General features: G+C 41.4%; 1 protein-coding gene across 5 annotated transcripts in view; it reads left to right on the plus strand.

The window, feature by feature from the left end:
• Positions 1-12,131, plus strand: part of MARCHF8 (membrane associated ring-CH-type finger 8) — an 84,797-nt gene extending 72,666 nt beyond the window's left edge. For 4 of the 5 annotated variants that reach the window (XM_054163433.1, XM_054163435.1, XM_054163434.1 and 1 more), the window contains 5 exons: positions 1,307-1,386; positions 1,666-2,511; positions 4,506-4,686; positions 8,408-8,555; positions 10,784-12,131. In XM_054163433.1, the coding sequence (XP_054019408.1) occupies positions 1,307-1,386; positions 1,666-2,511; positions 4,506-4,686; positions 8,408-8,555; positions 10,784-11,088 (1,560 nt within the window). In that variant the 3' untranslated portion in view covers positions 11,089-12,131. The remainder of the gene's footprint in view (positions 1-1,306; positions 1,387-1,665; positions 2,512-4,505; positions 4,687-8,407; positions 8,556-10,783) is intronic. The other variant, XM_054163438.1, reaches the window with a different exon arrangement.
• The last annotated feature ends 4,628 nt before the right edge of the window (positions 12,132-16,759 follow it).

Below are 16,759 nucleotides of genomic sequence, written 5' to 3' on the forward strand. Positions count from 1 at the left end.
GGGGGGGGGGGGGGGGGGGGGTGTGTTGCACCATGGCCAGAGATCATCAAAACAGTGACAAATGAGCTAACTCTGGCATCTCAAGCTGAGGTACACGGCTGGGCACAGCATGCTTTTGTGGCAACACACCTTTAACAACGTGAGGTCTCTCCGAGGCTGACCTTGTGCACTTTCCTGGCCCAGGTCCCTGCTGTCTGTGCTGGATTTTGTGCAGCCTGGTGTGATGTTGACACTCCTGTTGTCACACTGATTGCATTGTTTCCTGAATTTCAGGCTTTGCTTTGCAGATCAAAACAGCTGTAAACTTTTGTTTGAGTTTTGAGATGCAAGCAATGTTGTGGAGCAGTGAATGAGCGGCACAGCATATCCAGCAGCTGTGGAACACTGAAGAACCGGTTTTAAATATTCTCTATTATAAGGTTATCAGCTCAGGTCTCCTCTAGGAAGAGTTGAGAATGAATTGAGTTCTGTTGGCAACTCACAGAACATAGTGGCAGAAAGGGCCTATAATAATAGCCCATGGAGTCCCAACTCTGATACAATGTTTGTTTTTACCGTATTTATTTTAGAGGCTTGTCTAGCTTAATTGTTTTGAGTTAATTACACTGAATTCTTCTGTTATTTTGTTTCTCACTGTGCTCTCCTTGGTCTTGACATGACTGCTGGCACACCTCTTCTCCAAGTAGGTGGAAGACTTTGTCAGAGAAGGAGCAAGATGAAAAGCCTGACAAAGTACAAAGAATATTTCAGGGAATGGTCTGGTTTGGCAGATGGTACTCGTGCATATGCTAGTATGAAAAAAAGAGTCCCTAAATAGTGTCCTGAATTACTGATAGTTCTGTCCTGTGAAGAAAGAAAAATAATTAAAAACAAAACAAACCCCACCCAAGCCTCTAATCTCTTGTTAGAATTATAAATGGAAGGATTAGCTATTATGTGATAGCTAAGTTCTGGCTAGTCTGTACACACACCTCCATCTAATTATTCTCATTACAGTAGCATTGCTCATTTCCCGAGCTATTGTTCTATGTGGTGTTTGACAGCTGGCAGGTTCCACTCCAGAGATAGCTGCATTTAACCTTGGGGGAAAATGTTTCTGTTCTGATTACTATTTTTCCAAGGACAATGCTGATTGACTTCCCTTTCCAGCATTTGATGGTAAAGCCACTTTCTTGCATCTAGCCCTTGAATACCTGATATAGAATGGTATCTGATTCCACGTGCTGTGTTTAACTCTGAAGGCGATTGCTGTGCATACCAAACGCTTCTGACTTGCCTGTGTTCGTTTGTTTTAATTTCACTGCAGGCTGGAAGTCCAACCTCTGTCTCTGCCCCTCATAGCTTTTCTCGGACTTCTGTTACGCCATCCAACCAGGACATCTGCAGGTAAAGTGTGGTGAGGTGTATGTGAGGTTCAAATTAAGAAAAAAACCAAAACTGAAAAGCACAAGTAAGCAATGTGGGCTTCCTCTATGAAGCATCCCGTTTGTTTGACTCGATTGCTATCTAACACGGCTTTGTTGATTCTCACTGACTGCTTGGTCCCACTATGTTTGCCATTCCCACACTAGCTGTAATTCTCATTTCTTCACTTTTAATTATATGTGTTCTCTTTTGTAATTGTTTTTTACTTTCTGTGCTTTTATCCCACTGTTCTGCATGCAGTTCCAGTGCAGTGTTTTCTGAGTGTTGTCATCACAGTCCAGTGCAGTCTGCTGTTGTCTTGAAAAATCCTCACTGCCAGAGCCCTCTGACACAAGGGGTCACTGTGACAGTAATCTGTCAAGATACATTACATGCAGCAAAGAGAAACTCCCGTGGGCAAGATCGGGGCCAGGCACTCAGGTCTGCTAAGAATGTAAAGCCCACCCGCACTCTGAAATTCTCCAAGTCCCTCAATGACGTGGACCAGAAGGCACAGAGCACCAGTGAGTGCTTTGACTATGTGGAGCGGACACGCTCAGAAGGCAAATTGACCCCGACTCAAGAGCAGTGTTTAAGGATTAACAAATTTCATCTTAAAGAGAGGAAACCGCTGAATCTCAGGCCTCTTTCTTTCAGCAGTTCTAAGCACTCCTATATCCCTTCCCTTTCCAACTATTCGAATGCATCGGGAGGAGCAGAGAACCACAGTGCTGTACATATCCCCTTGCTGGAGGACAAAGTGGACCATGACACCTCAAGAAGCAAAAAACTGTTGCGTTATCTTTTTTCCTTCTCCCACACCTCCAGCACCAGCAGCCTGCATAAGTTCCATGAACTAGAGAGCTATTCCAGTCACTTCCAAGCTGAGAAATCCTCTGATATACTGGTGGAAAGCACGGACTTCTGCTCTGATGATATGGGAGATGATGACGTCTTTGAGGACAGCACCTCAGTGAAATTCAAAACAAAAGAGCAGCGGGCACCGCTCTGTTCAGTTGAGAAGGACAGTGACCTTGACTGTCCTTCCCCCCCCTCAGAAAAATTCCCCCCTCTCTCCCCTGTTTCCACATCGGGGGATACCTGCAGGTTGGTTTACCAAAGCCCTCCCATGTGCAGTGGAGACCATTCTGCTTTTCCCTGCCTTTGTGCTGTTTTCTGTCTTTTCTTTCACCCTATCACCTTGCTTTAATATGGGCAATTTGAAGCATGCAGCCTTCTCTCTGCTGACCTGCACTTAACAAGGCTACTAAGCAAAAGAATTTCCTTTGGAGTCAAATAAATTCTCTTGCAATTGGCTTCGAGTTTGGGGTTCTGAGATGATCATTTTTTCTGAACAATGCCCAAACTGGGAATATCATGAGAGAATCAGCTACCCATATTGAAGGCCAAGCTGAACATGTCTTAGCTTTTAATGAGCAGTGTCTCCTTGCAGTCACTGCTGGTTTGATTAGGGGATGGGCAGTCAGGAAAAAACAGATTGTTTGAAAATTGCTTCTAAGATCAGGTCAATATGGCTTAAGTTTTTTGGTGCGGTTTCTTTTTTGGTGGTTTGTGTTTGTTTGTTTTGGGGTGTTGGTTTCGTTGTTGCTTTTTTGGTTTTTTGGGTCATCTTTTTCTCACAGCTTGGCTCTCACTACACTCTTTTATTTATAAAGGGCTTTATGCGTGCATTAGTGGAAAGAAGTATCAGAACACTGGGTGTTAGTGGTGGGCCTCTGTAATATCCAGAATGCGAGGTCCAAAAAACGATGGATGTCCTTGTTCAAGCTACAGAGAATTGATGATTTGCACAGGTGGTGGGATTGGCCAGCTTAGGCTTGTCTTCTTGGTGACCTGTCTGCAGATCTTCCCTACCCCAGCTCAAAAATACAGCTGAGGAGCAGGAGTTACCAAGTCCAGGGGCAAATGTCTGATCCCTCTACCTAGCATTTTACTATCCTAAACTGTCTCCCCCCCGCCAGCACTTAAGCTGGCTTTGCTAGTACTTGTCAGTATTGTTTGATTTCCCCCTTTATTACCAGCAAAATGTAGCTCCATACTGGCTTGTCAGCAACAAGACGCTGTTGCAATCCACCCACTCCTTCATTTCCACTTGCCAGCTATCAGCAAGGTTTCAAGAGACAAGATGCTACACATCAATAAGAGACTTCAGTAACAGACAGGGATGGCAGGATGCCAGGATGTACTACATATATGCTTAGTAACTTAAATTAATTCCCTGAGTCCCTTAGCATCCCCCTTTCAATTCATGACCTCTTCTACATGGTTAGGAGGACTTAGTGATTGTTGATGTAGGAGGACTTAATGATTAGTGATGTTTGATTGAATTCAACCCACGTATAAATTGAAGCTAGAAATCAAACACCAGCACTTGGTAGTAACACTATATCAGGTGTCCTTGCTGTTTGCACAGGTAGGCTGTGAGAGATATGGGGAATTTTGCAGAGCTGATCCTTCCTTCGCAGCTCTTGCAAAGTAAGAATTAGAGAGTAAAACCAATAGTCTGTTTAGAGTAGGTGTATTTGCAGTGTGCTTTGCAGTGTGAATTTGTCTCTTAGCAATTGGCACTAGAAATAATCACCTGTGCTAAATCCAGGCTGTCTAAATGAACTCTGGATGATACTGGGGTGGGCCATTTCATGATTGGTTTAGGAATTTTGTTTTACCTTCTGTTTCTGATCGTAATCCATGAGTAGCTGTACCTCTCTGTGCATATTTTGTCTTGGGAAGTGCTGTCTGATCTGTTGTAATGCTGTTTTAAGTGCTACTGTTCTAGATGAAGAGTTGTTATTTCTTAGCTGCTTTTTTTTTCTTTTGGATACTGCACTTCTGTCAGGCTCTGTGTGCTTGCCTCACCTGTTAGAAAGCAGCAGTTAGCAGTGTCTGTGCTCAATTATTTTGTGCTTGTGTATGTGCTTGTACAACAGTGGAGTTGTTTTAGCTCCTTTATGGAACACATTCCTTTGATATGTGTGTCTCAGGATCCTCAGTGGACAGCCGTGTGTGATCACAGATATGACATGCCTCTTCCACATCCTTTCTTCTTCCTCTTCTAATGAGCAGCTTTGCTTCTGATTCAGGATATGTCACTGTGAAGGAGACGATGAGAGCCCTTTGATTACCCCCTGTCACTGCACAGGAAGTCTTCATTTTGTGCACCAAGCCTGCCTGCAGCAGTGGATCAAGAGTTCAGATACACGATGCTGTGAGCTGTGCAAGTATGAGTTCATCATGGAGACAAAGCTGAAGCCTTTGCGAAAGGTAGGCACAAGACCCACTTCCCTAAGGGGATGCTTTTGCAAACACAGATCCACTCCAAAAAGAGACTACCCATGCCCATGAGCCCTCAGCAACCCCCACAGTTGTAATGTTTCTGTAGCTCCTTAGTACTTCTGGTCAGTTCTGTACAGGTGCAAAAGGATTTGAATTAACACAGCCTGGCAAAATCAACATCAGTGGACTCCAACTCTGAGTTAGCTGTTGTAGCCCAGCAGCTCTCTATGTATAAATGTATGTATGTGCACACACAAATACACATATGTGCCTGCAGCAACCTGATTTTCTTCTTTACTGTTACATTTTAGAGCTGATGCATGAAGTTAATTGTTTTGCAGTTACCCACTTTTTTAATATGGAGGTTTACATTACTGTGATCTGCTTTAGTTTGCAGGTCAGAGATCCATATGGCTTTTAAGTTCTCTTGAAAATACAAGGATGTCAGTTTTAACTTACTTTAAATCATAATTTCTAAATCCAATCTGGATAAAATTTGTAGTTTTGGGTTGTTTTTTCTTTCCAAAAGGGCAAACCTACTTTAGTGAAAATATTACAGTGTAAGTAGAAGGTTCATTAATAAATGTGTTTACATTTTTCTTTGTTCTTAGACTTTAGCACTTCAGGTTAGTATAGCCTGTATTTTTGTTTTATATAAAAGTACCTTTCATAAATTCCTTGAATTAAATTTTAGGTACTTAAAAGCCACTTGTATTCTAAGGCCAGTTTTACACTTGTATCCTTTTTGTTCTTCCATATCCTCTGGACTTTTAGTTTCAATTGGTTCTTACCACCTGGATTTTGCGACGAAGTCATTGGTATTCTTAGCACAGACAAATCTTGCCACATCTATCAAAGTGGAAGAGGTTAATAACAATAACCTTAGTCTGGAACTAGAATAAATGAGAAACATTAAATTCAATTGTGATGGGCCTAAACCATGTAAGGCAGGAAACCCGGAATGTAGTCATCTGAAAGTTGTTTATGAGACTTGTCCAATTCCTGAAAGGGACTCCTAACAGAAAATAGAGCAGGTTTCAAACAGCTCTTATTTTGTCTGGTTGGTAGGATGACCTCTGCTTATGAGTGTGATGAATCATTGCCTTCTGAAAACTGCAGTATTTTTCTTCAGTAGCCCTTTGGCACATAGTGTAGCACCTCTGAGCTGCAATATTGGCCATGATAGCCTCTTACTTGCACAGACAATACTTTACATGGCCCAGCCATAGAATATTAAAGATATTACTCCAGAGAATCCCAGCTAAAAGGAGTTGCTATAGTTTGCAATTAGTGGTGGTTTTTTTCTGTGCTTTATCTGCCTGCAGTGGGAGGAAAACTTTTTCTGAATATTTATATGAAGAAGCTGTTGGGCACCTTCAGAAGTGGGTCACTCAGCATCAGTAGTTACATCTAAGCAGGTAATCTGTAGGAAAGAGACCAAATGTCAGAAGGTAGGGGTGAAGCCATAAGCAGAAAGAGGGAAAGGAGTTTACCTCCTAAATATATCTAAAGAGTCTTTTTAGAGGTTCAGCTGCAAACAGAAGATAAGCCTTTATAGTATCCTGTCAGTCAGGAGAAAATAGTCTGAAACTGGTGATTATGAACAGGATGGGGCAAATAATAGGGTTTCTGCTTGTCTGTAGGGTAGCAATGGAATTAAACTTCCTCAGCATCTTAAGATTGTAGCACAGCATTGGGCTGTTTGCACTCTAAGTAGCTAAGGGAAGAAGATGAGAAACAAAACGTGTCATGGTTCCAGTGAAGATGAGGGCAGTCAAGAGAAGGATGCTCTATTTTAACATTTCAATGGAAAAATAAACAAGAGGACATTAAATTTTCAGCTGAGTTTTCTGTTTAAACAACATCTAAAAGACTCAGAACTGCTAACTGTTTTAACTAGGAAATGTCACATGCTGCATCATCAGAATAATGCAGCAGGGACCTACAGATTCTAGTTTCCTGTCTGGGCTAGTGCATATTTTGCAGAATATCTACTTTTTTTGTTGTGCAATCATAGATCTTGAAGAGATGTGTCAGTTGGTTTGGTGGCTGTCAAGCCAGCAGTTCACAGTAGACATTGTACAGTCAAGGAGCTCAAGCTGTGAGACAGAAAAGAGGAATATCAATTAGTCAAAATGTAAGTCCTTAGTTTTTGACAGAATTAATTAATTTGTACTGTCTATCAAAAGTAAATGTCTTTGTTTAGATGCAAAAGAAATTTTCTGTTTAAAACAGAACATGCAAAGGGAATGTTTTCTCCAGCCTTTTCCAAAGAAGATAGTTTTCCAGCATGACGTGAGTCTAGGATGTCATTACTGGGCAACTTCAGTTGTTGTGCCACAATGAGGTTTAGACGCCCACAGAACTGGAGATGTCTCTTGGACTTGCCGAAGACCTTATTTGTTGTCAAGATAGAGAGGATCACGGAGTCTCTGTTCCATGTTTCAACCATTTTTGTATTTATAGGGGTAGAAAAAAATAATTCAAGAGAATGGGTGATCTCAGTCAGACCAGTCAGGTGATCCTCACTCTCTTCCACATTATTCCTACTTTTCAAAGTCCTCTCTTCCTACAAATTATTCTAGGAGAAATCAAGTGCACCTCTCTAGAAAAACATAGGTGTCTATGAGAAGCTTGTGTGTCTCAGCATATGTTTTGTAAAAGTGGGAGAAAAGCCCATCTTAACTCTGTTCCGAGCAGGTGTGCTGACGGACATGTATCCCACATGTAAAACCAAAATTCATCATAACATAAGGGACATAACAAAAAGGGAAAAAAAAAGAATTTAAAAGAAGTTTTTCTCTCACTTAGGTTAAAAAAAAATAAAAATAAAAGAAATTAAAAAAGCTAGTTTTGAACAATTCCTTCCACATTAGAAGCATAAAAGCATCTACAATAACTAATTTCTTTGCATGTTTCCTAAATTACAGCAACATGAGTTTGTGGTTTCTATTTGGGTTATATAAACATTATTGATAGATGCAGGCCTGGGCATTTAATCTTGCTGCCTCCTCTCACTTAGAGTAGCTGTCATCTTATTCCTACTGTATATTCTTAGGGCATGTTTATTTAAATATACTAGAAACACTGAAAACAAAATATGGGTATCACTACTGTAAGCAGTGGTAAATAGATGTGAAGACTAAATGAAACCCTAGAGGTAGGAGGTGAGAACTAAATAACCTTGAGCTGAGAGCTGAACAGCCTTGCTGTGCACTAAGGGATTCTAAGAGAGCTCAACATGAGATGGCTTATGCACAGTGGTCAATTGGATCATGTACCATTTTTATTACAGTATCTTATTGAATGGTTTCTTGAGCCAGAGCATTTCTGATGCCTAGTTGTGACTGTAAGTACCCACTGTTGAGTGGGGAACACGTGTAGGAGCAGCTTTGCTTGCACCGCTCAAGGCCTCTTTGCTGGAGTTGCCCCTGGGTGGGTACGGAGGGTATGATGACTTGTGCCAAGGCTCTGGACAGGAGCTGAGCACTGGAGGTCCCCTCTGGTGCCAGTATGGCTCCCATCACAGCAGGCCAAGCTGCTAGCTGTTGCACACATCAGAGCAATAATACTCTCTGACTTTCAAAATCTGTATAAGGAGGAAATCGGTCTGCTGCCTGGTTTTTGTTCTTATCAGTATTCTCTTTTCACTCTCCAGTAACTACAGTAAACACCTAATCTCTTGCTCTACTTCTGGGTTTCTTGCCAGTGGGAGAAGCTGCAGATGACAGCCAGTGAGAGGAGGAAGATCATGTGCTCTGTAACATTCCATATCATTGCCATCACCTGCGTTGTGTGGTCGCTCTATGTCCTGATAGACAGGACTGCTGAAGAGATTAAACAGGGACAGGCTACTGGTATGTTACTTGCTTGCCTTCCTACTTACTCTCTTGCAATAGATATTTAGTCTGAATGCAGAGAGGATGTGGAGCATGAGTGTGTTTATACTTAGACGATTCAGCCTTAGCCTGAGGTTAGGTTGGTTTAAAAGCAGTTCTAAAACTTTTTAGTTAAGTCGGTGTAAATTCATTTGTGTGTGCTTTTTAAGACTATTTCAAGTCAATTTAGCCTGCACTTGTGAAAGAGCTAATCTACTGTAGCCAGGCACAAAATTGCATTGCCTTAGCTAATTTAGCTTTGAATTGGAACACTGAGCAGATAAGAATGTAAGCATTCATTTGCTGCTATGGCTACCTTTTAACTGGCCAAAACCAGAAGAATTTCTAAAAAGAGAAGATGTAAGAGGAACTAAATCCAAATCTTTGAGGTAAATCAGTAGGGTTTTCTTTCTGTTCTGTCATCTGTGGAGTGGGTTAGCACAGGTTTCCTGTGACAGCTGTGTTACGCTGGAAACATTTTTATGAAAGCTTATGCCTGAAGCAGAAGAAATTCAGAATGATTCTTAGGACTCCCGCTCACACAGCTGGTACAAGGTGTGCTGGAATACATGTAGTGCCTGCCACCCCACTGCAGGGATGTCTTGCCTTCTGGAATAGTAGGTTTTCTTTAGTCTGCCAGATGTAATCTTACCAAGCTGAAATCTCTTTACCTGGGTATGGTGGACTACAAATTTGCAGAACCATCTCTCAGGCAGCTGAGTTGTCCTTGAAGGAGGGTATAGAAGGAATGGGGTATCCATCAGGGCTGGGAGCCTCTAGAAAGCAAACTGTCATTGCTTACAGAGCATCGCAAGCTAAGTGGGCATGCAGGTGAAAGATGTTTTGCTGGTGACTGAAGTGCATTCTCTGGGGAGTTGACTGAGCATCAATAAACCTCTGCATCCACAGAATTGTACTTTGGATAGACTTGTTGTAATTTCTCATTTGGGCTGTAGCTTGATTTTTTTGGTTGGTTGGGTTGGGTTTTTTTGTTTATTTGGTGACTTCAGTTCAGAAGCTACTTTGAAATCTTTTAGTTTCTGTTCCATCAAACTCCATTTCTTCCAGATACAGTGAAAACTGTTAGCATTTTAGTGTAAGATTTCCATATGGTGATGAAAAGCACATATTTGCAAAGGTTTGTCATCTCCAGGATATTTTAGCCAGTAGATGGTATCAGATAGCTCACCTGTGAATCAGGTTCAGATATTAGGCACAGGTGGGATTTCATCAGTAGTCATCCTGCAGTGCCCTTTTCATTTTGGGACTAAAATACTTTTCATTCCTCTCATTCTGCTGCACGTTTCCAGAACACTGGCCTGCAGCTTGGTAAAAACTTTAAAAAGCTCAGAAAGCAATGGATTTATTCTCTGAGAAACCTCATAGTGGGTAGTTTGACATGGTTTCATAGCCTTCTTGTCATGCCACTTACCTTTAAAGAGGGGAGAGGCCAGTTGGGTACAGGACCTATGTAAGCATTTAAAGTAGTTGATAGAGATGTAACAAGATCCATTGTCTAAAAGTTCAAGCTAAACAAGTTCAGGAAATTAACAGTAGGCATTTTTAATGACAGAGGGTAAGGTTGCCAGAATGCTTCAGCACTTCCAGCACCTGCAGTTTTGCATCAGAAGATGCTCTAGTTCTACTACCAGTTACTGTGTCTGATGCAAATAAAATTGCCTGGTCTGCATAACAAACACATCAGGCTAGATGGAGACAATCGTTCCATTTGGAGTGTAAAGACTATGATTCCACATACTGGGTGATCACAAAGGGTCTTTTGACTTCTTCAGTTACTGAGTTGAGTCTCCAGCTATGAAGAGGAAACCATGCCTCAGAATCTCTCTCATAATCTGATCCAATTTTTATTTCAAAACTGATGCAAAAGGACCAAAGTGTGTTACTGGCTGCTGCCTTGACTCTGGGATTGTACTGCACAAGTGGTCAGACAGAGAATCAATTGTTTGTTTGGTTTTTTTCCTCTAGTGAGTGAGAATGTGTGATGTAGAAGTCTGCATGTGTCTGACTTGAATTGGGGGGCGGGGCAGGGAATAAGGAGCAGGGGGAGGCGGGCTGGTTGTGGAAAGAATAGTTTGCCTGGACCAAGCTTTGTGACAGTTTCTTTACAGGATGTTTTGGGGGCATCCAGTGTAGTTCAGCCAATATTGACCCAATGTTTATTTTTTTTTAAATTTTCTTTCTTCTAGGGATTCTAGAGTGGCCATTTTGGACTAAACTGGTGGTTGTGGCTATTGGTTTCACTGGAGGACTTCTGTTCATGTACGTACAATGCAAAGTGTACGTACAACTGTGGAAGAGACTTAAAGCTTATAACCGAGTAATATATGTACAAAACTGTCCAGAGACTAGCAAGAAGAATATTTTTGAAAAACCTGCACTAATGGAGCCGAACTTTGAAAGCAAAGAAATGCTTGGAGTTCACCATTCAGACACAAACTCTTCTCATTACACAGAGCCAGAAGACTGCGCTGCAGAAATCCTTCACGTCTGATTGCTGGGTGGGAGGGGTGTTTCTCTATGTCATTGTTTACTGCAAACTGCTCTACCTTTTTAAAACTGGCTAACAGCTGCGAGCTGGTGGATGAAATTTTGTACTTTTTTGTTTTTAATCTCTTTGACATATCTGGCAACGTCATCATGGTTACATACCTCTCAACATTTTGTCCCTCATACCAGCTGAACAAAAAGCTGCAGGATATTTGGTAGAATGGGACTTGGCTTTAGAATCAAGCAAGCCACTAGTGAACTGTCATCAGCTTCAAGTGGAGTCTGTTACTTTCGAAGACGACTCTAAATGATTATGGAATATGGGTAGAGTGGGGTTTGTTTATTTGATTTTCAAGTGCGATGAAGGAGGTTGTCCCTGACATGGAGGAAAGTGGAAGAGCTAGAGTCTAATCTACCGCTAACACTGCCACTAACATTTTGTCTTAGGCAGCAGGTGTAATATTTTGCTTTACATATTGTGATAAGACTTACAAAGCATATAGCACTTTTTAAAATCTTTATTTTGTAATACATATGTCAAATGAGAATGAAACTTGAAAGAATGTGTCATTTTCAAAACATTTCTTCACTCTTTACCCCATTTACTCTTCTGGAACGTAAACCTCTTGCCTTATAAAGAAGCAAAGCAAACGAGAGAAAAATTCCAACCTATGATTTCCAACACATGCTCCACATTATCCTACTAAACATAACACTAAAAGCTTCTGCCTCTTTGGGTTTCCTTTAAGGAGCAATTTTTTTGAAAGAATATTGCACTTGTGATTTGTGTGTGGGGAGCAGTGGGATGTGTACAGTGTTCGTTTTCAATGCATAATGGCTTCAGTGCTGTGTTTTGGGGGGATGGGGTTTGTCTCTTTCTTCTTTTCTTTTTCCTGTTTTTATTTTTTTGTCTTTTTTTCCTCCCCCAACAGGTCAGACCGTCAATACACCTGCACATGAATACCTGATGTAACATTTATTCCAAACCATTGGCAAAGGGTTTATTCCTCTATTGGCAAAAATGTGAGCTGTTATAGAAAAAAGATACTTAAGCTAAAACTGGTTTTCCCTCTTAGTTCTGTGTCATGTGTGAATTACCCCACATTTGACACTGTCAGGGGAGATTCTAAGATCAAAGTGTAGGAAGTAAACATTGCATTAAGTCAATGAGTTTAAAAATACCTGCCTGGTTTTAGTCCTGATGTGATGCATTACGTGGTCAGAGAATAGTTTTGACTGTGCTTACAAATTTGGGACTGGCTTTTTAATAAGTCAGCCTTAATGAAAGAGGGGCAGATATAAAATGTTTGCAGGGCTTTAGACAGAGTTGCCTAAAGCCTGAGGTGTCTGCTGTTTATTTACTTGACCAATCTGTCTCAGTGAACCACTTCAAGCCCTCATATAACCAAAGTCTCAGTGTGACTGGAGCAAAACCAAACACCCACAAAAAGTCAGCACACAATGCCTCTGCGTTTGAAAGCTGACTTTCCCTACCCGATACATTTTTAAATCTCTGTAGAGTCAATGATTGTCTCCTGGCTGGTCTGAGTAGGAGTTTCCTGGACTTCTCAGTCAGGTAAAAGCATCTGTTTATTGGTTGAGATACTGAACTAAATCCTCAGCTCCAGTTCAGGTTTTAATTAGTCTTTTTCAGTAACAACTTTCATTGGGCAAATTCTTTTCATATTCAAAGCAATTGATTTAATACTTCCCAAAGAATAACAGTAAGAAAATGGTGATTTACTTTTCCCTTAAAATGTAATATTAATTTATTTCTAAATTAGTATTTTAAAAGAAAGCAGAGGAGGGACTATGGCAAAAGAACACGTATCAATTGTTTCTAAGAGCTGTTAGAAAATAATAGTGTGTGGGGGGAGCGTGCCTCTGCTTGACGCTTGCTGGCTGTGATCCTCATGAACAACGTGGTGTCTTGTTCTTGAGATGTATTTGAACACCCAGACCTCTAGGCAGTCCTAGCAAAGCTGCACTGACATGGGTTTGTATACTGTACTAGATGTCAGGATATCCCATGCTTAGGTGATAAAGGCAGACAAACCCTGCATACTCTGCTACATCAGGGCAGTAGTCTTCATGACCATATGCATGTAGAGTTTGTTGCCTATGCCTGCCATTATTTGAAGTGCAATTACTCAGGCCCTTCCTTGAACTCTGCTGTGGGTAATCTTCTTCTCTTATGAGAACCCAGATAATATGCTGTCTTGTTTTTTTTATTTTGTTCTGTGAAAATATTTACTCAGTTAAACTCAGGTGGGTTAAATGCCAGGTCTTGCACACCTTCATCTTGTTCTTCTGAAATGCCCAAGTGCACAAGGCTTACACTTCTGCGAGATCCTCACATTACAGCTGCAGCATGTACAGAATCAGCTGCTGACTGATGCTGTGCACTGTCTCATCCTTTCTGTGGCCAGTAGGCAAAATGAAAATGGATTAAGTTCTGGTATGAAATCTGCTTGTTCTTCAGCTCACACCGGAGAGGCACTGGTGTCTGATCCGTATTCTGACAAGTGGCAGTACGGCATACGGTAGCATGCGGGTCCTCTGTCAGTCGTACGTGACTCTTGGTGAAACGTTGTAAAATCTCCTTTGCTGTTTTGGAAGCTCTATGTGGCACACGCAAGGTAGTGTGTTCAGGATACTGAAGGTTTTAGCTGTGCCCCTGTGTATCTTAACTGGGGAAGAAAAATCGTCTCCAGCAAAATCATCTAGGGAAAAATACTTGTGGATGAAACTGCTTTAGCCAGTGTTGCTGCTAACCATTCCCTCTCCCAGCAAGTCTTTTCTGAATGAAAATTAAGGCCTAATATTTAAACTCTTTGTACTGCTTAGGAGTGCTCATACCTGGAAGGCCTGTAGTAGAGATCCATCCATCAGGGGTTTTCATTTATGCTGGTCACACTTCTCGTGCTCAATACTGTTTGATGTTGACAGTGGGCTTCTGGAGCTGCAGTCCTCTGCTTCTGCATGGTCCCATCAAATGGTGTGAGAAGGCTGAATGGTGCTTTTTCTTTCTTTCTCCTCAAGGAGATACTGTTGACTTGTTTTCATCTTCCAGCTGCAAGGCACTGATGCTAGCTCAGGTGAGCTCTGTCCTTCCCACCTAGATGTCAGTACAGGGAATGACCACTCCCTGTCAGGTCAGGCTTTCTATCACTTCTGGCAGCTTTTGAAACAGCTGAAATAGAAGTCTTGACTTTTACTGTCCTCATTCCCTGGGCAAAGTTAGTTTGGCTTACCTGGGACTTTCCTGAGACCAGAATTCTAGTAGGAGGGAATATAGGCTTAATTCCACCTGCCACTGTCCCTTCACTAGATTGCCAGAGCATTTGCCCACACCCTGGGCATCTGACCAGACTCCTATTGCATTAAATCCTGTCCAAGAAAGCACCAGCTGTGCCAACCAAATTTCCCTGCTGTGTCATATTTGGTACATCTGCCATGCATTAGGTCAGAAATACAGGTGTGTGCTGCAGAAGGTTGATCCCATTTAAGAGATTGTGAGATATTAAACTCCTATGAATTCTCAGGACCTTCTTCAACTGTAATCCTGTAATTTGGGAGCAGGGGTGGTGTTTAAAATGTTGCCCTGTGTTCTGAAGAGATGGCCAGACCTGAGGACCGCTTCCTCCGGTTGAATGTGATTGAGATTGCTTTGCTTCAGGAGGAGGGATTCAAAGAAGGACACACTTTAAGGGGTTAGAGAAGTGCTGGGTCTCAGTGCTGTACCTGGGAAATCCTGACAAGCAATAGTAACTCCCTGTCCAGGCCCGCTTCTGCCAATACCCTGTGCTGACCAGAGCATCACTCCCAGTTGTAGCAATGCTATAAAGAGGGAGTCTGCTTGGTGTGTGCTGCTCTTCAGAAACCTTTGAAAGGCCACTCATGGGTGCTGGTTCCTTCTGCCCTGTGTTTGGCTGGGTAAGTATTATTACAAACTGGGACCCAGGTCCAAACTTCTCCTGAAGCTGAAGTGTGTTAAGATACAGATTTGGTGTAGTCTGACATAGAGATTGCGGCCAGCAATAAAAGGGAGGTTGGCGACTCTGGATTGGGCCCTTCTCAAACATGGTTGAAAAAGATAGTGCTGGCTGGATTTTCACAGCGGTGTATTAGATATGCAAAGCAAACTTCTAAGCAGGATCTTTTGGTTTTGTGATTATGATTTTTTTTTAGTTTCAAGATATTGCAGTGTCTGTATATCCTGATGAAGTACTGAAAGCTCTTGTCTTTGTATAGAAGATAACTGTGGGAAAATTGCAGCTAATCTTTGTAATTGGGTACAACGTTTGTAGATAGGTAATTGTATAACGTTAAGCAACTTTACACTGGCATGTGTTGTATAGTTTATACAAGACACTTCACACTTCTGCAGAGTTTTTTTTAGTTAGTAAATTTCTAGTAACTTAAATGTATAGTTTTGTATCCTTTCCTGTATGTTCATTTCCTCGGTATTACCACTTGCAGAATTATTTTTAGTTTCTTAAACTGTAATTGGTTCTTTGTGTGTGATACACAGGGTTGTTGACTGCAGCAATAAAGTGTTTCTATTTAAAAGAAAAAAAAAAAAAAGAAAAAAGACCAAACCAAAACCATTATAGTATCCATTTTGTTTGAAAGAAGCATTGGAGGCCCGCAGGAGAGAAAAATTGATCTCTCCAATAGTAAAATGATGATTCAAATGAGTCATGTTCACTGGAGTAAACGTGGAACTTGATGGCTCTTCAGTGAAGCTTTCCAACACAGAGTAGCACCACATGGTGTTGTGATGTTAAAATGATTCAGAATGATAAAGGCATAGGTAAGTGTAAGTGGACGATGCCGTTCGTGCTGTGAGAGGATATGACTGTGCAAGCGCTTTGGGCTCAGACGAAGGAATCATGGGGGGAACGTTCTGGCTTGTGCTATGCAGGAAGTGAGGAGAAAGAATCTCTGTGGGCCTTAAAATCAGGAGCTTTTGGAATTGATGCTGTGTTGCTGTGAATGTTTCAAATCTGCATTCTCACACACATCAGTTTCTAGACAGAGGTGCAGAGCAGAAGATGCTCATTACTATGACTCTCCCTTAAGAAGAAAAAATACTTTGTGTAAGTGTGGAGTGGCTGCATTTGTTCTTCACTGATGATGGCATGAGCATGAGTGCAGTGCTATGTGAGTTTTCATGCCAGGACTGAGCCACAGAACAGGAACATACATTTCTGTCACCAGTAGGTCAAGGAAAACAACTGTCTGCTGCTGTGAGAAAGCTTGTAACAGAAGCATAAAGGCTAAAGAACAAATCAGAAGTGGAAGTGTGTCTGTAATGTACACAAGAGTGCACATACATTATCTTTTAATTTATATTTGTTTTCAAGGAGTGATTAAATTTTAATTTTCTTCCAGGTAAGAAAGGGGAGGAAACCTTAATATGGCAAACCCTTAGCAAAACTAAAGGTTCTGACCTCTATTTTCTTAGTGAAGCAAATCTGGGTGTAGTAAATTAAGTTACATACAGTTTGCAAACCAGCAATACCTCTATACAAAAGTTCCCTACTGGAGGCGTGACATGAAAATTTTCAGGACTGAAGCTGTCTGAAGGGATGAAAAGCTTATAGTTTAAGGTAAAGAGCCTGTAGAAGCATCTGGCGGCTTCTCATCTTGAGTTCAGGCACCTCAGCTAA

This window comes from Dryobates pubescens, chromosome 8 (assembly GCF_014839835.1).
Source record: "Dryobates pubescens isolate bDryPub1 chromosome 8, bDryPub1.pri, whole genome shotgun sequence".
NCBI lineage: Eukaryota > Metazoa > Chordata > Aves > Piciformes > Picidae > Dryobates > Dryobates pubescens.